The following is a 23,340-nucleotide window of genomic DNA, read 5'->3' as shown; positions in this document are numbered from 1 at the left end:
GCATCAGAGTTGACAGTTAACTATGCGACAATCAGAAAAATGTTGGCCCAGTGTGTAATTTAATCACATTTCTTCCTAATTATGTCTTTGGAATTTAGCATCTTAATGAGAATATTAAACTTCTTTCCATGGCCTCTGTGTCACTCACATTTAAATATTGTTAAATAAGTGGTTAAATAAGTCCCTAAAAATATATTTACTTTGCTGATCCCAACTTCATCTCCCTGTTTTGGAGAGGGGTGCTTGAAATTCTGTTAGCACCAAAGAAACAAACAGTTTGGGACCTCTGGCACCCAAGAAGCCCCCATGCTGGGACTGCAACATAACCTTTAGGAGTATTGAAAAATAAATTAGGCGTTGGGAGTCAGAAAGACCTATGTTTGGGTCTCAGCTCACAACTTACTAGCTACGTCACCTTGGGTTAATTATCTGTCCGAGTCTCAGGTTCCTCAACTACAAAATGAGGTCAATAACGGTACCTACCTGCACAGGGTGGTTGTGTTTAGGACAGTCTTGGTGCTTGGTAAATATTCAGTAATGGTAATATTGCCTTCATTGCGAACATGGGCTATTTACAAAGCACGAGCCTTCAAAAGAATCATGTTAGACTGAAATGGCTCTTTTTGATCATCTGGCTCGATCTCAGCATTTTATAGATGGAGACAGGTGTAGAGGGTGAGATCTACAGAGAACACAGAACCAAGGAGAGGCAGACCCTAGACTTGGTTTCTGGGGTTAGCCCAGGGTTTTCTCCACCACATTAGTCTTCCTCATCTGCAAGTATCTGGTTCTTGACTTTCAAGATCTTTTGGCTAGAAGGGACCATGCACATAGTTCCAAATGGTATCATTTAAAAATTAAAAATGGCAAATTCCATACTATAAAAAAATGCAGATAAACAAAAAAACTGACAGAGGTCATTACTTCATTATTTCAGAATATTTACTGCGGAAAGAATTAAATGAGTTAAAAATAATGTAACAGACTACTCATGTAATAGAGTACTAAGATGAGGTGGATGAACAGAAATATTGTAAGTATCATTTAAAGATGTGCTTTGTGCTTCCCCCCACTCCCCTACACTCCAAAAAGAAAAGGTGCAAACTACACCCCCCCATGTCAATCCAACTTTTTGATTTCTCAGGAAGAAAAATAGAGGATTTTCCAAGTCTTGATGCTAATTCTAGAATGCAACAAAACCAGATGGATTACGATGGGGTATGGCTGACAAGCAAGATAATGCCAGCAACAGAAAGGAACAGAAAATCATTAAAGAAAGGGACACAAAACAAAGCAGATACACTTTCTGTTATTTTAAATCAGTAGTTTTATTACAATACACACTGACACACAGAAAAGGAATGTCCTGACATTTTCTGAGCATTTCACGGAAAGCAAATGTAACCATCCAGGCAGTCGAGTCATCCACATCTTTTCCAAATTCAAAGTAAAAGCTTTTATATTTGATAACTCAGGAAAGCAAAGTTTTCTTATTCTTGTCTACGAAACTTCAGTGTCAGAAAATAGTTATTGTGAAGTGGGCTGAGAAGGAAGGGTTTCTTTCCTTCTTGCTGTCCCAGTTCCTGCCTCTCGAGTTTCCCCCTTGACCTTCTAGATGACTTTTTACGATACTGCAGATGATAGTGTGTTCAGGGGCCAAATGGGATCTACTTATTAGGCCAGCTATTATACTCCACTATAATTGAAAGGAAAGAACAAATTAAGAAAATTAAGTCCTGGAAAATGCACAAAGGCAAGGAAAAAATATCTGGGTGTATTAAAAATGAGATGCTCTTTTCACATAACTCATTTAAAAGGTTACAATTACCATAAACATTTAACTCCATTAAAGATCATTGGCAAAAACTAGCTCTTATACCTGCAAAAGGGCTCTGCATTTATACAGGCTCGGAAGAAAGCAACATACCACGTGAAATGAGTCACTAATCCTGGCGAAGCAGGCATCAGACTATTTGGAGTTGCATAGGTGTTTTTTTAGATCCATTTTGTACAAGACACTATGGAACCCTGACAAATTTCCACCTTTCAGCAGTCACTGTGGCAGTCAGGTGTTTTATTCCCTTTAGTGCCCAAACACACAAAAGCACTCCAGGAATGAAATACTAAACTGACATTCTGGGTACATTCACTACACGTTACATAACTTGGAAAGAACAAAGGAAAAAGCCCAAGCATGACTCTAGTATTTCACATAGAAAAGCACTGCAGGAGAAAACTCTGTTTAAAAACATTAAAACTCAGGTGAATATAAATACATTTTTGGTTAATCTGTGCTATAGCATATAGAAATCCTGTCAGATATTCAGTCTGCTGGGTAACTCATTTGCATTTTTCATGTCTGATTGTATTAGTAGAATATACACTGATGCATATACTGACATATATATATGCATATACATATATAAAATTCAGATCATGAAATTTTGTTTTAAATACACATACTTAAAACCTCTACCTCTAAAAATAAATACATTAGCCCCTAATAGGCTAATTCTCAGAGTTCCTTCACAAACCAATCAGAACACAGCTTCTCAACAATGGCAGATGACCAATCAGCTGCTCTTTAAATCCATTATCTATCAGTAAATGTTTTAAAATTCAGATGTATAACAGAAATAGCATCCCCAGCACAGAACACAGATAGAATTCTGGCTTTGAAAATAAATGTCTTGGCTTCCTTGATGTTTAGTTCTACTCTTTGCCTCTGCATTTATCTAGCAGTGGGAGAGCATTTTCTAGTGACAGCATTCTACTCCATTGGCACTACCTTCTAATCAAAGGAGTCGGCTGGCATTTCCTTTGCCGTTTTGTTCAAGGGAACTAATACGACATAGTTTGTATTTGATATCACTCCCATAATCACAGTGAGTTGTGTGTTTTAATGTAATTTACAATGTGCCAATACCACTGAGGTAAAGCAGAAGTAGCCCTGGCATTTTTAGAGGGGGGGGGGGGGGGGGGAAAGAGTCTCCCAGGAGAACAACACATAAAAGGGACCTGGTGGTGTATATCTACGTTCTACGAAGTAACTCAAAACTACTGCCAGAATGGACACATTGGATATCTGATATTTTCATTCAAAGAAGAGAAACATGAAAACACTCAATATACTTCCTTTAGAAAGGATATAATTCACAAAAACGGGGCTTTCCTTTTTTACTTTTACATCTCAAAAAAAAAAACTTCTTAAAATGATATAAGCCAGACCAAGTTGTTTAATACAGTACAATACTTAACAACCTTGTCATTTGTTTTTGAATACAAGAAACTCAGAAATGTAGGAAATCCATGATAAATGATAGCAAGAATGTTTAATGCCATTGCCTAGATTTTTTTTAAAGGAAAATTTACCATAGTTGAAATACAGCTTCTAAAAAATACAGTTTTATGCGCTCACAGTTCCAGATTACTAACTTTATAAATTAAAGGTGAAAGTTATCCATATACAAACAAGGCCTCTTTTTCATTGATTTCAATCTCAATTAAACCTTTGGATATTTCAATCTTCAAATTCACAAGGTAAGGCTGAGTTTATCAGATATAAATAAAATGTCTAAAGTCCATGATGTATTGTAGCACTAAAGAAACAAATGCATCAAATATTTACAGGCTGGCTACAATACTTAAAAAAAAAAAAATCAAATGTGTATCAACATCAAGCCACACTCTTTTTCCAATTTCTCTGGCTGCAAAAATGGGGCAACAGCATTTTTTCTCACTCGTTTTTCCTCTCAATCCTTAAGTCAGAGGCAGGTCTTAGGTCAAAGGGCGAGGTCTTTTGGGAGGTGGTGGAGGCATGAGCTCTGTGTCAGGGTCCAGATGATGCTTTCGCTTCTGTCCTTGAGAAGCTGCCGCACATCTGTCGATGAACTCAAACAGCATCTCCTTGGTGACAGGGTTGGAGATGCTGTTGCACACAGCTGTGGACAAAGGGAGACACGTGTCTCACGTGAGGGTTAATTAAGGCAGCTGACTCACCACAGGGCGATGCGAAAGGGGAAAGGTTTTCATCCCAATATGCTAAACACTTCCAGTTCACCAACTGGGGTGACACGCTTCCCACAGTAAACGATTCTCCGCCCTCCCCTGCCCCCAAAATGAGTGCTTTTCTGGTGGCTACTCTTTCTTGTACTGTTAATTTTAAACCAAAACTTTAAGTGTTGGAATTACAACCACACCTTCACTATGGTTTTCCACCTCTCCAAAACTCTTTTTATAGGATTTTAATGTTCCACAACTATAGTCTATACTCAACCAAAACTTCTCCAGAAAACGTGTGCTATCATCCTTCAGTCCCATCTGTCAGAAGGAAACTCCACCCTGTCATGACAGCACCAGCCACCGTTTCCACTGAACAGGGAGGTGCCATTGTAGCTGGCAGATCATACTATTTTATTTTAATAACCTGTTTAAGTAAGGTATTATAATAAAATTATGAATAAATACGGCACCTTTTCTTATTTGATCAAAATTGACAACCAGTCCTTTGAATTGTATTTATATATTTAGTTTGGGGGGAAAAAAGGACACTGGCTTAATTATTCCTATTTTCAAAGTTAACTCATCTTGTCTGAACACAGATGCTAGTTCCAACAGAACCTTAAATGTACAAGAGTAACTTTCATAAACTGCAAAACCAAAACTGGCAATCTCTGTAGTTTCTCATAAGCTTATCACATACATAATCAGCATCATCACTGACTGAGCAGTCTAAAAGCACACGATTCTATTAACCTTTAATCTTAGTTTTTATCTTTTTTTCTCAGCTTCACTAAAAATGCAATCCAGAGCAACTAGTTTACCTTATAAAATTAATTAATTTGTGTTGTTCTCCATGAAAGAAACTTACTATTCTGAATTCCCAAAGCATTTATATTATACCCAAAGAACTCTCTGAAGGATAGCATAGCAGGTTTCAGGAGGGTTTTTTTTGTTTTGTTTTGTTTTTTTAATGGTTTTCATTTACTTTGTTCTCCATTGTTTGTAAAGCTATTTTAGGAGCTGGAAATTACATTTTCCCCCTGCTAATTTTGTCTTTTACCATCTGGCAAACAATGGTTTTTATAGTTCTGAATAGATCTGAAATTATCATGGCTTTTGTTGTTGTTGTTGTTGTTCAACAAATTCAACTTGTATACAGCCCATTATCCTGCCCTTTACACTTCTCTTTTGAGTGCATGGGCACAAGCCCATAGGCCTAGAGACGGGAATCTACAAGCCAGCTGGAGTTGACAGTCACAGCCCCTTTCCCAGCCAGCAAGGACAGGGGTCCGAATGACCCTATGCCCCATCAAGCAGGACACCAAAGACAGCACATTTGATTCTAAAACCTTAACGTGCACTCGCTCTCTCTTTTAATGTAACAAACATTGGTAGGTTGTCATACTCACCCATGGCAGTGTTGTATGCATTAGGAAAACTTTTGTCTGTTCTCTGTCTCATGAAGACCCAGCTGTTATTCTCAAATTTGCATTCTATAATTTTGTTGTCATACTGTTTTAGCTCCTTTGTCACCTGTTTTAAAAGAGAATTGAGGAAAATATTTAAATCATTCGAAAGCCTTTTTGCTTCCACTATGTGACAGACACATTAGGGAATGCCAAAAACACCTCAGTAACTCTTCACGCAGAGCCTTTTGTCATCTGAAGTGTCTCATCAAGCCTAAGGATATGGTGTGCACTCCCTTGTACACATGCTCATTAATCCGACATTTTATAAACAGTCATGAAAACAGCTGTCAATATATAGCAATTAAAAGAGGCTAAGCAGAAACCAGCCACTTCTGGGCCAAATGCAAATAGGTTACCCTAGGGACCAATGCCTTCAACATTTCTGCGTCCCTATGGCTTTCAGAAATTGAGGATGCTGCTTAGGTTCGTCAGCTTTCAGAAGGGTCTCACTGTCTGAATTCCTATGTCAAAACCTAAGAAGTTCCCTTTACTAGTTGAAAGAAAAAGTTACACACAAAAAGTAAACATTAGGATCAGATTCAGGTAATGCACATCCTAAGTATTTTACTTTTCAAGAAGTAACAGCTAATCCAAACTCTAATCTTTAGGTTAGTTACCCTTTCCATCTCCAAACTACTATGAACATACAGATGAAGCTACTTTAGATTTTAGTTTGGTTGGTTTTTTTGGCTACTTCACCTCAGATGATTGAATATGAATTACAACTTACTCTATCAAAGCTAATGAGTATCCATGGTAACCATAAAACCTTTTAAAAGATATTTCATCAGGCTGTGAGGATAGTTTTCATAAATAGGAACCTAAGCTTATCTTTGCAGTTTTCAAATCAAATGCCAGTCATGGTAATATTTTAATTCTGTCCTCATCTTTCACAGCTAACAACTTTTCCTCACAATATGGTAGATTGCAATCATTTAAACTTCATTAGTATTATTTGAAATGCTCTCATCTTTCTACCCACAGATTCAATACCACCTAGGAATATGAAGGGAAGTAAGTTTTTAAAAGATGCTTTCAATTCACAGATTAGGCAGTGCACATCAAATTATATTCCTTTTCCCTTAATGAGTATTGCCCTTGATTGGATTATTTGCATTTTCAACAAATCCAACAGGACCAATACATTCAGTGGCTCTGGAACAGACATGCCCAAAAAACTGATGTTCCACTTAGCAAACTTGTTAGAATTATTCTCAAATATTCATTATTCTAATCTCAATTCCCCTCCCTTTCTTCCTAAAGATCCACCTCCTTTTACTTTTGATACATTATCTATAGCCAAGTATTAGGCAACTCATTCAGCTAGGTAACCACATTTATCACATGTAGGGTCTAACAGAGCTGAGTTTCTAAACCTTTCAGAGTCTCCATTTTATAATTCTAAAATGGGCAAAGGAGTTCTCAATTTACTGGGACACTGGAAGAATAATAAATGAAAGTACCTGGCACAGAGTGGCCAACCAGTAAAATTCTTAATTAAATATAAAATTAGGAAATAACATACTGCTTTCAAAAACAAAAAACACTTTATAAGTAAATTCACTAAAGAAACCAGGATGACATGGAAAGGTATGCTTTGAAAACAGGTGTCAAGAAAATTATATCATGTGTACTACACAAGACAGGCTTGTATCAACAACATGCAGTTGGTACTTTTACTGACCAGCAATTGTACTAAGTCTTTATCATATAGCTCATCATTCTTGTGTTCCTGGTTTCAGAATTGCTATAAATTATGTGCTGCTCGATCTGACTACAGCAATTAAGCAGCATTATTAAGTATCTGTGTATCTATTTGGGCATGCATTAACAGTAACTGGGAAACAGCTTTCTGAAAAATGCATGCATGCACTTGCCACTATACTAACTGAAATGTATGTCCATGTTCAAGAACAATTCATTGTTCTTTATTGATCACATCAGTTATATTCCCAAGGTAGATACACTGCAAGGTACTCATTTGGTTCAGCAGTAAAATATACTTAACTGACAGAAATAATACTTCTCATATGTGCACAAACTAAAGACAGCTGTCACTAATGATCAGATCAAGAGAATGAGGAAAACTCATTCTACAAGGGAGGAGTTTAATTTTAGTATCCAAATTCTAAATCTATGACAATAACCATCCTCAGCCAATTATGTATTATTATTTACTAAAACAAGACCCTGTTAGGCCTTCTATAATCAACTCTGTTACTCTAGTTTGAGCTAATAAGAGCTTGAAAGTAATAAGAAAATATTTATAAATCAGGATTTCAAATCTCTACTAATAATTATATTGAATTAATGAATTTTACTGTTTTTTTAAAAAGAGCAATCAATATACAATGTATTTTATATTGAAAAATATTTTGTTCATGTATCCATCTTGTTCAGCACCACACTCTTTATACTGTTTGAATCTACCAATAAAATGAGGTTAAGAGACAGTCCAATGAAACTGGATCTAGTATCTCTGGAGGTGTTTTTTTGTTTTTGTTTTTTTTTTTAAGAGAGGGAGAGACAGAGACAAAGAGAAGGGAGTGTGGAAGTGCAGAGGGAGATAGAGAGTCTTAAGCAGCTCCACGCCCAGCACAGAGCCTGATACGGGGCTCTATCTAACAACTCTGAGATCATGCCCTGAGTTGAAATCAACTGCGCCACCCAGGTGCCCCTAATGTCTCTGGAGATTTTAAATTAGCAGCTCAACAATAATACCTGCGACAAAGAGCCCACAGTAGAGTCAGGTACAATCACAGGTGCTGCACTCTTGCATTATTCTTACAGAATACTTTCTATAACTTAAGTGCTAGGCAAATACCTACACTTCCAAGTCACAAAAGGCAAACCATCAGTGTTGGGGGAACTGACCTATACTGAGCAGGCAAAGTTGCATTTCTATTTCTAGGAGTGGGATAAAACTCTAAAACTTGCTGTCCCTGTTTCGGGAGAGCTGTTTTTGCTATAAAGAGCTCATCCTCGGGCGCCTGGATGGCTCAGTAGGTTAAGTTTCCAACTCTTGCTTTTGGCTCAGGTCTTGACCTCAGGGTCATGAGAGCAAGCCCTGTGTTGGGCTCTGCACTCAGCAGGGCATCTGCTTGTCCCTCTCACTCTGCTTCTCCCCACACTTGTGCTCCCTCTCTCTTCCATAAATAAATAATAAATAAATAAAATCTTAAAAAAAAAAAAAGCCCATCTTTTTCTTCTAGAGAGACTACACAAAGGCTTGAGGGGAGGAGGAGTTCTCCGAATTATTTGCTCTGGAGACACTTTAAAATAACAAATATCCTTAGACTGAGAAAGCCATCAGTGAGTCATAGTGATTCTATTTTTAACTTTTAATTTTGAAATAATTTTAGATTTACAGAAAAGCTGTGTATAGATGGTATAGAGAGTTCTAGTATTCCTGTCACCCAGCTTCTCCTAATGTTCACATTTTATGTAGTATGGTGCATTTATCAACTAAAAGAAATTCACACTGTTGCAACACAATTAACTGAACTGCAGACTATTCAGACTTCAGTTTTTCCACTAATGTCTTTATCTGTTCCAAGATTCCATCTAAGAAACCACACTGCATTTAGTCATCATATCTCCTTAGTTTCCTCTGATCTGTGACAGTTTCTCAGACCTTCCTTGACACTTTTGGAAGACTACTAGTCAGATATTTGCAGAATGTTCCTCAAGTTGGAATTTTCTGATGTTTTCTCATGACTGGACCAAGGTTTGGATTTGGGGGACAAATACCAAGAGGTGAAGTGCCTTTCTCGTGTAATATCTGGGGGGGGTGATATCATGACTTATTACTGGTAATGCTAACCTTGAGCACTTCGTTAAGATGGTGTGTGCCACGTTTCACTACTGTAAAGTTACTACTATCGGTTAGTTACGAGTCACTATGAACAAACAGCCCCACTCAAGAAGGGAAGTAAACTCCACTTCCTGGAAGGAAGAGTAAAGTTGTGGACATTTATTATAAACCACCACAGACATTACTAAGTTTCTTGAGAGAGATATTTTGAGACTATACAAATACCCTGTTTCTCCTTAAAGTTTTGCTCATTAATTTTAGCATGCCTCCATGAATCTTGCCTGCAGCAATTATTCCTGTGGTGTTCTGCGGGGGTTTTCTCTTTTCTCCATCCCTTCTACATTTATTATCTGGACTTTTTCTGTAAGGAACACTTGTCCCACTTCCCTCATTTATTTATTTGCTTATTTGTATCAGTATGAACTCATGGATATTTATTTTATTCTTTGGTTTATAATAAAATACTACTGTCATTTATTTTGTTGGTCAAATTGTTCCAGTTTTGGCACTGGGAATTCTCTTGGATTGGCTCCTGTGTCCTTTTAATTTGCTTCCATTTTTACTTACTTACTTACTTATTTTCAGCATTTCCTTTCTGGCAATTCAAGAGCCTACTCTCCAGGCTCATCTTTGTATTTTCTCTGGCCCAGCCCTAGAATCAGTCATGAGGTCCTCTATCAGCATTTTATAAGAACAACATCCCTCCCCAACAGTCCAGGAGGCTATGCTAAGAAAGTACTGTCACCACCTGTTCAGGTCAGAATTTAAAAGTATTATTGAGGGAAGGAGAGAGAGAGAGAACGACAATGAGACTCTAAAGATGAATATACATTTTACTTAGAAGTTTCCATGCCATCTTTTGTGAACTGCTCTCTTGAGCTAAACTAAGTTGGCCATTTTTTCATTTTGAAGTTAATTCTACTCTTTGATAATTCAAGTTCTACCTCTATAGAGTGACAGAAGGTAAATTTTAAAAACATATCTTAAGTAGATGAAACAAAAATCTTATTTTCATGTAAATAACTTCCATTTCTAGTACTTATAAAGGCACAGAAAATAAGATAAGTCAGAAATGAAATGGAATTGGGACACCTGGGTGGCTCAGTTGTAAGCGTCTGCCTTCGGCTCAGGTCATGATCCCACAGTCCTGGGATCGAGTCCCACATCGGGCTCCTTGCTTGGCAGAGAGCCTGCTTCTCCCTCTACCTGCTCTGCCTGCCGCTCCCCCTGCTTGTGCTTTCTCTCTCTGACAAAAAAATAAATAAAATCTTTAAAAAAAAAAAAAAGAAATGAAATGGAATTATAAAAGTTTTCCTGTGGTGTCAGAACAATACAAATAGCTTAAATCTGAATTATTAGATAATCTTTTAGAAATACTACATTATGGTAGGGCCTTGATATATTACTTTTAGAAAGCGCATCCACTACTGGAGAGAGTAAAACAGTTGACAAATTACCCTCCTAAAAAAAAATGTTACACCTACCACTACTATTATTTATAAATAACATACTTTGTATTTGCTAGGCTGGAAACAGAGCAGCAGGAAGTCTCTCCCTCGGGAATGGTGGGGGTCTTCAAGCCCTTCAATCAGGCGTTCAATTAATCAAAGAGGCCAATAAAAAGAAGGCAGCTAGAACTCTGCCTTATTTATCCTAAAGGTCATTACAGACAACTCACAACTCCAGGGTATGAAATACCCACTAAACTATGGATTATTACCTTCCAGTGAAGTCAGAGTTAGTTAAGAGTTCTTACTCAAAATATAACAAATCTTCATATAGAATAACAGACATACAGATAAAACAATGATATGCTGGCAATGGTTATTGGTGGATGGCAGAATTAGGAATGACTTTCACCTGTGTCATGCTGTATTTTCCACACTTTCTATGTTATATGTGCTTAACTTTCACATTTTTAATAGTGAAAGATTCCTTAAACAACTATTTCATAAAAGAAAATAAATACCCAGTTGGTTTTTAATGCAGTGGTACAGAAAAATAAGAAGAGATAAAACATTTATAGAAAACAAAGTCTTGGAATCAGGCCCCAAGATCACAGTTCCCAAACTGTGCAATGAGGTATCCTCGTGTGCTGCAACAAACTCATACAGATACTGTGGGATACTTTAAACTTTTGGGGTAACAGTGGCACGTGTTGCACACCATGCAAACTATTAGTTGGAGGAAGTTCACAATTTCAATATGAGATTCCTTGAGATGACATTATACCTTTGCAAAGCTGAGTTTTGGGTAATTACTGTGGTAAAAACCAAGTACCACAAAAATCAGTGTGGAAAATAAAAGAAGTTGGTGGGGTATAATCTGACTCCAAGGTTTGAGAAGTTATGCAATCCTTAACTGGTGCTAAGTTGTTAAAATCTAGATACTTATTAAACTGTTTGGCTCCGTCCTTTCAATCAATGAAGGTGTTAGATATTTCTTTTGGCTTAGAGATGCTGTGTATGAGGCAAAATGAACCAAGAAAGTTTCATAGCCTCTACCCTAAGTCCTTTTCATTCATTTCATTCATTTATCCTTCCCCAGATCCTAGTCTCTAAAGCCACATGTAAGCTTGTATCTAGCACTTAGTGGAAACCAACCGGAGTAGTGAACAACTTTGCCTGTGGTGAAGAATATAGATCATGGTGGAGAATGAGAATTTCTATCAAGTTAATCTCATTGGTTTTGATCTAGATCACTAAAATATGTATTCCCCATTGATCTCCCCATTGTCAGCACAGTACCCAGTCCCAGAGAGATCCTCAGAGAGGATGTTAACCAAATTCAAGAGAATTGTGAGCTTCAGCTTATCAAACCAGTTTGTACTGTTTGATGGCTGGTTAAGTAAAGTAAACCAGTACTATCTCCAGCCTTTCTTTGCCTCTTTCCTCCTTTCTACCTTTTCTTTCTTTCCCCCAAAACAAAACAAAAGGTTTTAGGGTTTTAATATCCTCAGTTTGTTGTCTGAATAAACAGTGCATTTGTACTTTCTGTTTCTGGGTGCCTGACATGGAGGCGAGACATCCATTTGCCATCACAGTATTAAAAGCAGCACTTCTATATATAAGACTGATGAATCACAGACCTGTACCCCTGAAACAAATAATATATGTTAATTAATTGAATTTAAATAAATTAAAAGTAAATAAATAAAAGCAGCACTTCTGCTTTTGACAGTAAAGAACAAGTAGAGAAAAAAAAAAAGAACAAGTAGAGAAAGTGAAAGATATCTTTGTCTCCCCCTGTCCCGCCCACTGGTCAAGCAACATCAACTATTTCTAGAACTATGTGACTCATTTTATATAAATGAATATTAACAATTTATTCATTGAGCTCTTAGCATGTACCAAACATTATAAACTTGTGACCCATACATATAATCTCACTTAATTCGCACCACAATCTTGTAAGGTAGGAATTATATTACTGCTCTTCAACAGGTATGGAGTCCAAAGTTTAGAGTAGTTAAATATCCTGCCCAAAGTCACAGATCTAGAAAATGGAACAGCCAAGTCTCAAATACAGGTCTCCCTGTCCAATGCCACAATGCCATTTCATATCCCACCAGCTATTACAAAGCCTGGCACTCCATGGACAATAAATGCAGAATGAAACAAATAAGGTTATTTCCCTGCTTGGAATGTGGCTGAAATTGGGTATAGAAACCTTTTCACATGTAAGTTTAAAAGTCAGTCATATGAAAACACAAACACATTGGACCTAACGCGGCACCAACAATGCTCTGTAGATCCATCCTTCCTACCATCTGACAAGGACTATTGAGCAGCCATGTGTCAGGCACAGAGTTGTAGACTGGTGATACAGACACAGTCCCCGTCCTCTGGAATGTATAGTCTAGTAAAGAGTCAAGGGACAAATTACAAATTATGATAAGAGCTATGAAGAAAACAGATATGCAAGAGAAACTAATGCCGGGAGAAAGCTATCTGGTTTTAGGTGCGGTAGTTTGAGGAGATGATATTTAAGTTGAGATTTACAATATGACAAGAAGCTGGTTTATGGAAAGAAGGAAGGACAGGGAAAGAAGGAGAAAGAGAGAGAGGGGAACAAATGAGAGCAGGTGGGGGGAAAGGGGAGTCACATACGTCAGGCAGTGATTAACAGTATGTCCAAAGGTCTGAGGTGAAAAAAAATCTTAAGATCTTGGCATGCTGAAGGAACTGAATAAATAAAGAATGTTCTCTGCAAGCCTTTAAAGAGGGTTCCACATAAGTCTGACTCATTCCCAAACTCTTCCTCTCATATGGTATACCCTATATATACCCTTTTATATCATATATATATAGAGAGAGGGTCCAGCTGCCTACTTGACATCTTTATTTGAAATTCCCATAGACTTCTCAAACCTGACATATTCAAAATTCAACTCATCTTCCCCCAAATGTACTTCTCTAACTCAATATACGGGAACTCCATTCACCCAGTTCCACATGACAGAAACCTTGGTGCCCTCCTGATTCCTTTGCCCTTTTATTTCCCCTCATATTTAATTCATTTCCAGGGTCTATCAATTCTACCTCCAAAATATATTCTACATATGTCCATTTGTCCCCTCTGTCTTTCAGATTCCTACAACAGGCTCTTCTACATTTTCCCCAGCCCATCAATTTTTACAGTGCAGCCAGACTGGCCTTTGAAAAATGCAAATCCAATCAAGTCATACCCTTGCTTCAAACACAAATAAAAGACATATAGGTTGGGAAGGGAGAAATAAGACGGTCTCTATTCACAGAAGACATGATAACTTACATAGAAGAAATCTATAAAGATGCTCCTAGAACTAGTAACTCTCACAAAGTTGTAGAATACAAGGTTAATATACTAAAACCAATTGTACTTCTACATTTTAGCAATGAGCAGTTAGAAATTTAAAATTTAAATGGTATCATTTATAATAACTTTCAAAAATGTGAAATACTTAAGTATGAATAAAAAAACATGCAGGATCGATATGCTGACAATTATAAAACACCAATAAAAGAAAAAAATCAAGGAGGACCTAAACAAATGGAAAGATACACCATCCTCATGAATTGGAAGATTCAATATTGTTAAGGGACTGTTATCATTCCCAAATGATCTACAGATTCAACATAATCACAAGCAAAATGCCAAAAGAACTTTTATAGATATCAACAACCTGATCTAAAGTTTCTATGGAAAGCCAAGGAAATCAGAACATCCCAAACAGAAAGAACAATGTTAGAGAATTGACACTGACTTCAAGACTGAGTATAAGCACAGTAATCAAGACAACGTGGTATTGGTGAGCAGAGAGACACAAAGGTAAGTGGAACAGAAGAGAGTCCAGAAGTGGATCCATAATCACAAGGTCAACTGATATTTGACAGTTGCAAAGGCAATTCAATGAAGAAAGGATGTCTTTTTAACAAATGGTGCTGGAGCAAATTACACATCCCTATGCAAAATAATGTACCTCAACACAAATATTTCACTTTACACAAAAATTAACTCAAAATGGGAAATATACCTAAACATGAAACCTAAAACTATAAAATTTCTTAAATAAAAAACAGAAGAAAATCTTTGTGACATAGGGTTAGGCAAAATTTCTTAGAAACAACACCAAAAACATGATCTATAAAACAAAAGTTGATAAATTTTAAAATTTATGCTCTGTGAATGAAATTTATTTCAAAATTTATTGCTAAGTGAATGAAAAGGCAAGACCCAGATGAGGATAAAATATTTGCAAATCACATATCTGACAAAGGATTTGTATCCAGAATACATAAAGAACTCTTTTTGTTTTCTTAAGATTTTATTTTTTTAGAGAGAGAGAGACAGCAAAAGAGGAAACAAAGGAAGGGGGAGAGGGAGAAGCAGGCTTCCCGCTGAGCAGGGAGCCTGATGTGGGGCTCGATCCCAGGACCCTGGGATCATGACCTGAGCTGAAGGCAGATGCTTAACTGACTGAGCCACCCAGGTGCCCCTAAGCATCTAACTCTTGATTTCAGCTCAGGTCATGATCTCGGGGTCCTGAGACTGAGCCCCGCAGTGGAGTCCACGCTGAGCACAGAACCTACCTAAGATTTTCTCTCTACCTCTCCCTCTGCAGCCCCCCACCTCATGCACACTCTCTCTTAAAAAAAAAAAAAAAATCAATCAACATGGGCAAACAACCTGAACAGACACTTCACTAAGGAAGATATATGGATGGCAGATAAGCACATGAAAATATGCCCAACACATCATTAGTCATTAGGAAAACAAATTAAAATCACAATGAGATACCACTATACACCTATTAGAATGTCTAAAATAAATAAAATTTACAAATATGAACAATATCAAGTGCTGACAAAAATGTAAAGCAACTGATATCTTCTATCATTTTGCTGGCCAAAATGGTATAACCACTTTAGAAGACAGTTTGGCAGTTTCTTTTATCAAGTAAAACATACACTTACCACAAGAACCAGGAACCCCACTCCCAGGTATTTTACTCAGAAGAAATGAAAACATACGTTCACAGAAAAACCTGAATTCAAATGTTTACAGCAGTTTTATATATAATCATTCCAAACTGGAAACAACTCAAATACCCTTCAACCACTGAGGAGATAAACAAATTTTAGTATAAAAAGGAATATTATTCAGCAATAAGGACTATTGATAAAACCAATAACACAGATGAATTTCAAATGCAGTATGCTAAGTTAAAGAAGCTAGACTTAAAAATCTGTAGAGTATGTGACTCCATGTACATGACATCCTGGAAGAGGCAAGATTAAAGGAATAGAAAACAGATTAGTGGTCACAGAGTTTGAGAGTGGGAGGAATGGCTGATTACACAGGGATGTCCCACAGTATTCTGGGGGGAGGTGATGGAACTGTGCTATCAGTACTCCTCCCTTATTTGTGGACCCCCAGCAGATGCCTGAAAATGTGGATAGTACTGAACCCTACATATACTATGTTTTTTCCTATACATGCGTATCTATGATAAAGTTTAATTTTAAAATTAGGCAGAGGAAGAGATTAACAACAGTAACTAATAATAAAAAAGAACAGTTACAGCAATATACTGTAATAAAAGTTATGTGAATGTGGTCTCTCTCTCTCTCTCAAAATATCTTATTGTTCGGTACTCACCCTCCTTCTTGTGATGAAGAAAGATGATAAAATGCTTACATGAGATGAAGTGACGTGAAAGACATAGGCACTGTGACTTAGCGTTAGGCTACTACTGACCTTCTGATGATACCATAGGTCAGAAGGAGGATCATCCGCTTCCTGACCATTGCTGATTGTGCAGGTAACTTGAAACCACAAAAAGCAAAACTGCAGATAAGGGGGGACTACTGTATCTTGATTCTAGTTGTGGGTATACACCTGTATGCATTTGTCTAAACTCACAAAATTATACACCAAAGGAATGAACTTAGTGTATGTTAAATTTTAAAAGGTGAATTAAAACAAAAAAGAAACAAGAACAACATCAATTTTTTAAAAAGTAAATCCAATCACATCATGCTTTGTTGATGGCTTCCCATTACGAACTACTAAATGATACAGTCTTTGCTTATCTTTCTAGCTTGTATGAACTGTCTCAGAGCACCTTACACCTTTCTTTTAGAGTACTTATCATTACCTGTAAATATAATTTTTTGTTGATTATCTATTTAATATCTGTCAACCCAGAATGGTTAATAATTATTGAATACTTACTAGGTGTGGAGTACTGTTCTAAGTGCTTTACATGGATTATTTATTTAATCCTTGTAACAACCCTTGGGAGTATCTCCATTTTTCTAGATAAACAGAGGCACAGAGGAGTTAAGTAATTTGATGAGGTCTCATAGCTAGAAAGTGACAGAGTATCCCTACTAAGTTTTCTAATACAATATCTAATTTAATCTGTGTAAATATCTAATAAGACTTATAGAAACTGAAGCCCAGAGAATTTAATTAATTTGCATAAGGATACAGAGCTCATTTGTTTTGGTACCAAAATTCGAATTCTAGGTCTTTGTGAGTCAAAAACACGGGCCCTCCTTATCCTTAAGAATCTAGGCTCTAGGTTGAAAATGTATTAAAGGAGGCAAAGATAGATTCCACTTGTGGACAATTTCACTTCTTGTGTAATAAACTGTAATTTAAGTAACTATTTCCAAGGATTACATTCCACTCGGGAGAGTCTGGGGATGGGAGACAAAGTGATGTGACACGGACGAAGAGCATAACATATTGGCTTGAACTAAACACAATGTCTAACAAGTTTCTTTTCCTTTACTTTCTCCAAATGCACACCATTCTGACCTGCATCATTTCTGCTGCTTGTTATTCTAGTTGCAGCACAAACCACAAACCATAGCAAATTGCAGAATTTCTCAATCATTAAGGATTTACAATAGGTTAATTTTAAAATGGACTGCATTTCACAGCTGCAAAGCTTTTGTCTGATTTCTAGACCAAATGAGAAGCCATTAGTGGACTGAAGACCTTTCTGTGGGCATGACTAGCAAAAAGAAAAGGTCATGTGGACAAAACAGGCACCTCTGCCAGGTAAGGTGAGGTAATGGCTTACTAAGCAGAGGGCCAAACTCGGTGATACAATGCATCGCTCCCTGTCTGTTTAGTACCAAGCACGATAAGAAATAGAAGCAGATCATGGATTCAGTGCATGCTCGGGATAATAAAAATACACAACCAATGAAAGCTTTAAAATCTACCATTTTAGGGAGAAGGCTAAAAGCAATATGCATGTCTAACACTTTTTTTTTCTTCCTAAACAGTTATAAGTATGACAAAAGACTTATCTGATTTGCTTATTTTTTAAGATGTTTGTCCCATAGCCAATGCAAATAATTCATAAAATATATTTGTCAGATTGAATCTGATAAATGGTAAAGGGGCAGAGGGAGAAGAAGAGAGAGAATCTTCAGCAGGCTCCATGCCCAGTGCAGAGACCGACATGCGGCTTGATCTCAAGACCCTGAGATCATGACCTGAGCTGAAATCAAGAGTCCATGCTTAACTGACTAAGCCACCGAAGTGCCCCTATTTCACACCCATTTTAAACCCAACTATTCAACAATGCTCTTTTTCTAGTGTAGAGACCCCAAGAGAACGGTCTATCCACATGGATCAACGTGGTATATGGCAATAAGCCAAAATGCTATGAAAAATGAAAATTTCCTTTCTGTTCTACCCACCATTTAGAACGCCAACAAAAATGCTTCGCTTTTGATAATCTTTTAGACTAAGTGCTTTCCTTTAAAAGGACTCAATTTGCTCTATCAGCACTAATGGGCACCAAAGCCCACAGACCCACACACCTTTGAATCATTAGCTTAGGTACACACAATGCCTTAGTTTAGTGATAATGCTCTTGTGATAACTAGGACCCATCTGAACAAACAAAGCTTTCCAGGATCCCTTTCTTACAAGTCTGTACCTCAGGTCAATGCAGACTTGCACTGAGATATTCTGACCGCAGTACCTGTAACCTGCCTTTGCTATGTCCACTCAGCCATTTAGTCATTCTTTTATTCCTTGCCATGCACACTGCATTCTATTTTTATGTGTGTTCTCTCAGCAGCTATGTTTCTTCTTTGAGAAAGAAATCCTGGAGGTACTGACAAAGGTGTTACACAAATACAGAGTGATAGTAACACTGCTTAGAATCCAAGGGTCCTATTTTTTGTCTCCATGTATCCTTTGAAAGATATTCACAATAGATTTATTTAAATCTGCCTCACCAGACTTCATGTATTGCACAAAAACTACTCAGAAGATGTTGGAAGTTTGAAAATGATTACAATAAATTATCTGCATCAAGTGTCACACTCCCTAAAAACCTCAAAAAAAAATTTTTTTTCCCCAAAACATACCACAAACCCCTTCCATAAAATCCAATACTTTGGGGCTGATAGGAACTTGAGATCATCAAATCAAAAACTTTTATTCTAAAATATTCAAATACTAAAATGCATCCCCCATTATCTCTATTAATTAGTGTATCTTTATGTGTGTGAACATTCATGCATTGAGGAGGTATAAAACCAGGAGGAAACAGAAAATTCAGTATTTTCGTAACTGGTACACAAAACTTAATGTTTTCATTTAAGATAGTTATTTTCATCAGAACTATTTACTTTTAAAATTATTGCTGAGATTTCTCCTTCACAGGGAAGGGAAGGGGGGAACTAACATTTATGAAATAACTGCTATGTCGCCAGCACCATGCAAGGCCCCTTATATACATTATTACCCCTTTATAATAATGAAGACATTAAGGATCAGAGTATTTAATTCTTTCAAGGTTGTGTTTGGATCTAGAGTTTTCTATCATAGTGTCTTAGTATCAGGGAAATTCAACATACAAGAGGAAAGGAAAATTTTATTATTGTTCACTTCTAATCAAGAAATTACTAAATAGTTAGAATAGCCAAAATTAGCAAGTCAGGAAATGACAGATGTTGGCGAGGATGTGGAGAAAGGGGACCCTCTTACACTGCTGGTGGGGAATTCAAGCTGGTGCAGCCACTCTGGAAAACAGTACGGAGATTCCTCAAGATGTTAAAAATAGAGCTACCCTATGACTCAGCAAGTGCACTACTGGGTATTTACCCCAAAGATACAGATGTAGTGAAAAGAAGAGGCACATGCACCCCAATGTTCATAGCAGCAATGACCACAATAGCCAAACTATGGAAGGAGCCAAGATGTCCTTCAACAGATGAATGGATAAAGAAGAGGTGGTTCGTAGATACAATGGAATATTACTCAGCCATCAGAAAGGATGAATATCTACCATTTGCATCGACATGGATGGGACTGGAGAGTATTATGCTAAGTGAAATAAGTCAATCAGAGAAAGACAATTATCATATAGTTTCACTCATATGTGGAACATAAGGAATAGGGCAAAGGAGCATAGAAGAAGAGAGGGAAACCTGAATGGGAAGAAATCAGAGAGGGAGACAAATCATGGGAGACTCTGGACTCTGGGAAACAAACTGAGGGTTGCAGAAGGGAGAGGAGTGGGGGCATGGGGTAACCGGGTGATGGGTATTAGGGAGGGCACGTGATATGATGAGCACTGGGTGTTATATGCAACTAATAAATCACTGAACACTACATCAAAAACTAATGATGTACTATACGTTAGCTAATCGAACTTAAAAAAATTAAAAAACAAAGAACAACAAAAAAGAAATTACTAAATAGCTAAACCAAAGAGCTAATGGAGTATCCTTTGCAGTCACCACAAACTAAAGGAGACAGGAGCTCTAATAGGAGGTCATGTTAAGTTTAATGTAACAATCTTCTAAAATAGAAATAAACTCAGGCTGCATGTGAGAAAAACAAACAAAAACAGACAAAAACCCCACCAACCTCAAGGGCCATGGGTTGGCTAATACCAGTCGGGGGGGAAACGGGTCTGGAAAGAAGTCAGGAGGAAGAGAAATCTCAAAAGTAGGGAGGGAAAAGATGTGAAAAGGAGACAAAGGAAGTTCTAAGTGTCCTAAGCCAGGTCTGTGAAATGAAGATAAAGTGCTTTTCAGCTGAGTAATATACAACAAAGAAAGATTTCAGTGATGATTAGAGGTATTTAAATTTCCAGTAGGTTTCAGTGATTTAAAACAGCCTTTTCTGTCCTGGCAACTGGTTTATCTGCTTTTATTTTCAAACTTGGGGGACTGGGGTAAGATCATTGCAAAGAATTATGCATGTACATAAAATGCACAAAAGTACTGGCTATTATCTAAAGATTTAGAAGTATTGTATTGCGGATCTTTGAGAGAACAGAATTGTCACAATTCACAACTCCGGAAGATTACATGTGCAACCAGATTAAATTTCTCATTTAGGTTCCCCCACTCTCCCACCTCCTCCATCCCCTTAGGTTTTTGTTCTAATCCTGTTCTGGTGAGGATAATGGGAATGTCTCCCAGCGGGAATAAAGAACAAGAATCAAAACTACATGGGCAGAGAAAACCCTACATCTTTGGACGTTCACCACTCAACTGCTCTTCTCAAGCCTTCAGAGAGTCTATTCTGAATAAGGTGGCTGTGGTTATCTATTATTTTCTGGGCAATAGCGCTAAACTACTTGGAATTAAGTCTGAAGAAAATAAGGTCAGGGGCTTTTCACCTTTCCTCTAAAAGGCAAATTGATGCTGAGTCAAAATAATGTATCAAGTCATACATGCTTGGCAGGAAGGCTTTTAAATCACCAGGACTTTTATTGGATAGTCTCACAGTAGTGTGCCTCCCTCTAATGTTGACTAAGTCAGCTCAATGCCACGACTATCAGAAATCACCAGCTGAGTCTCTGAAGAGTGCTCCTTCTACCAACGCCATGCTGTACCCCTTTGCCAACGTTTAGGCCAATATACCTGCAACCTTGAGCTCCTATGGCTTCCACTGTGCTGGACTGTTGTGCCAGGAGCACACTCACTACGTGAGGGTCTGCTCTAGCCAAATGACAATACAGGAAGGATGTGTGTTTGGGGGTTTATTCAAAACTGGAGAACACCATGGACAAGTAACAAGCTGAGAACACGTCATCTGCTTTGTCTGCCAGCTGCTGGCTGTCACAGAAGACACAGTGATCACCTGCTAGTGCCGCACTGTGTGCCCAAAGGCTCCAAATTATCACTGCATTAACTGTCTTACCACCACACTTCAGATGTTACCACTATCATTTCCACTTTTGCTTTTGGAATAGTCCAGGAACGACAGTCCTCCAAATCCTACCATCTAATTAGTGCTAAATTTACATATAGTTATGCAGCCCCCACTTTGATGTTAAATAGATATTCTAGTCCTTTTCTGCCCTTAGGACAGGGAAGGGGATAAGTCCCTGCTTTAACTATTGCACAGCCTGGAGTTGCACTAGCAGGTAAATGCCTGCTGATGGCAGAGCAAACAGCTGAATAACCCAAAAACTAATCATGAAACATGAACTCTGAGTTTTAAAAGGTTGGCAATGGTTTGGCAAGTTAGGGGAAGTGGCAGAGTGAACATCTGGGACTTAAAAAAAAAAAATCTGACATGATAAAAGGAAAAGTAGCTCATTCTTAGTTACATTTCTTTTCGCTGGCTTTTTTTTTAGCAACTTTTTTCTTAAATAACTTTTTAGAAATCAAAACCCAACAGAGAGAACAATTATGTTAATAATGCCAGGAAATTTGTTTGCTTTGTTAAATTGAGCTTCAAAAGCACTTCAATTGAACATACGTTTGTGATCACAAGTAATGCCTATTCTTATATCCATTTAAAATGTTTACTTTTTTACAGCTTATTATAAATGTGAGTCTGAAATGCAGCACCATGGCTGCTCAATTTCCAGGCCACAATTTTATGATAATCGTATGAAATGTATTCATGTGTCAACAGAACTGTCTAACAATGCCCCAAATGGGGTTGTTAGATGCTCTTTCTGATGGCCACACAGTTCTGCGCTCCATAGCATTAAGAAACTGTTCCAAGCAGAGAGCTCTTTGAGAATTTTAACTTCGCTTGGGACATGTACTATTCTGTTATGCTCAGCTCAGTTTAATTGCTACTATCTCCAAACACAGGCAAACTCCTACAAGAACACTGACCCTAAATACCCAAACATATGAATGGGATAAACTGGTTCTGTTACTTTATTTTATGGTTGGGTTTCCTTTTTAGGCAGCCTCCACCTCGTAGAGGGGATGAGACTGGAGAATTCCCCTGAACTTGATGTTCTCTATTGTGTGTGGTGGTAAAAAGGTACCTGGGAGATACAGTCTGTCACCCTGGCATCTCACAAAGGAGTAAGGGAAGACTTACAACATATGCAGATCAAATAACTGGAAATGGATGGTGGGTCTAGAGGTGTCTGTCCCTCTCAAGTACTGGTTTCTCTGCAGCACTCTGACCTTTCTCATTTTTGTGACAAGTAGCCCACATAACTGTCTAGGGCAGGGACTGAGATCTCAAGCAACTTTTTCTCGATTCAGCATTTTTTAAGGCTCTATTACGCAGGTGCCAGGCCAAGTGCTTTTTACGCTCCTTATTTCATTCACA

General features: G+C 37.6%; 1 protein-coding gene across 4 annotated transcripts in view; it reads right to left on the bottom strand.

Moving 5' to 3' along the window:
- Positions 1-1,317: 1,317 nt before the first annotated feature.
- The window catches only part of RNGTT (RNA guanylyltransferase and 5'-phosphatase), a 319,849-nt gene continuing 297,826 nt past the window's right edge, over positions 1,318-23,340 (bottom strand). For all 4 annotated transcript variants that reach the window (XM_027603258.2, XM_027603259.2, XM_027603262.2 and 1 more), the window contains 2 exons: positions 5,412-5,535; positions 1,318-3,941 (listed from right to left, as the gene is read on the bottom strand). In XM_027603258.2, the coding sequence (XP_027459059.1) occupies positions 3,778-3,941; positions 5,412-5,535 (288 nt within the window). In that variant the 3' untranslated portion in view covers positions 1,318-3,777. The remainder of the gene's footprint in view (positions 3,942-5,411; positions 5,536-23,340) is intronic.

This window comes from Zalophus californianus, chromosome 7, assembly GCF_009762305.2.
Source record: "Zalophus californianus isolate mZalCal1 chromosome 7, mZalCal1.pri.v2, whole genome shotgun sequence".
Classification (NCBI taxonomy): Eukaryota; Metazoa; Chordata; class Mammalia; order Carnivora; family Otariidae; genus Zalophus; species Zalophus californianus.
The sequence above is the reverse complement of the archived record's forward strand: the minus strand, read 5'-3'. Positions and strand labels throughout refer to the sequence as shown.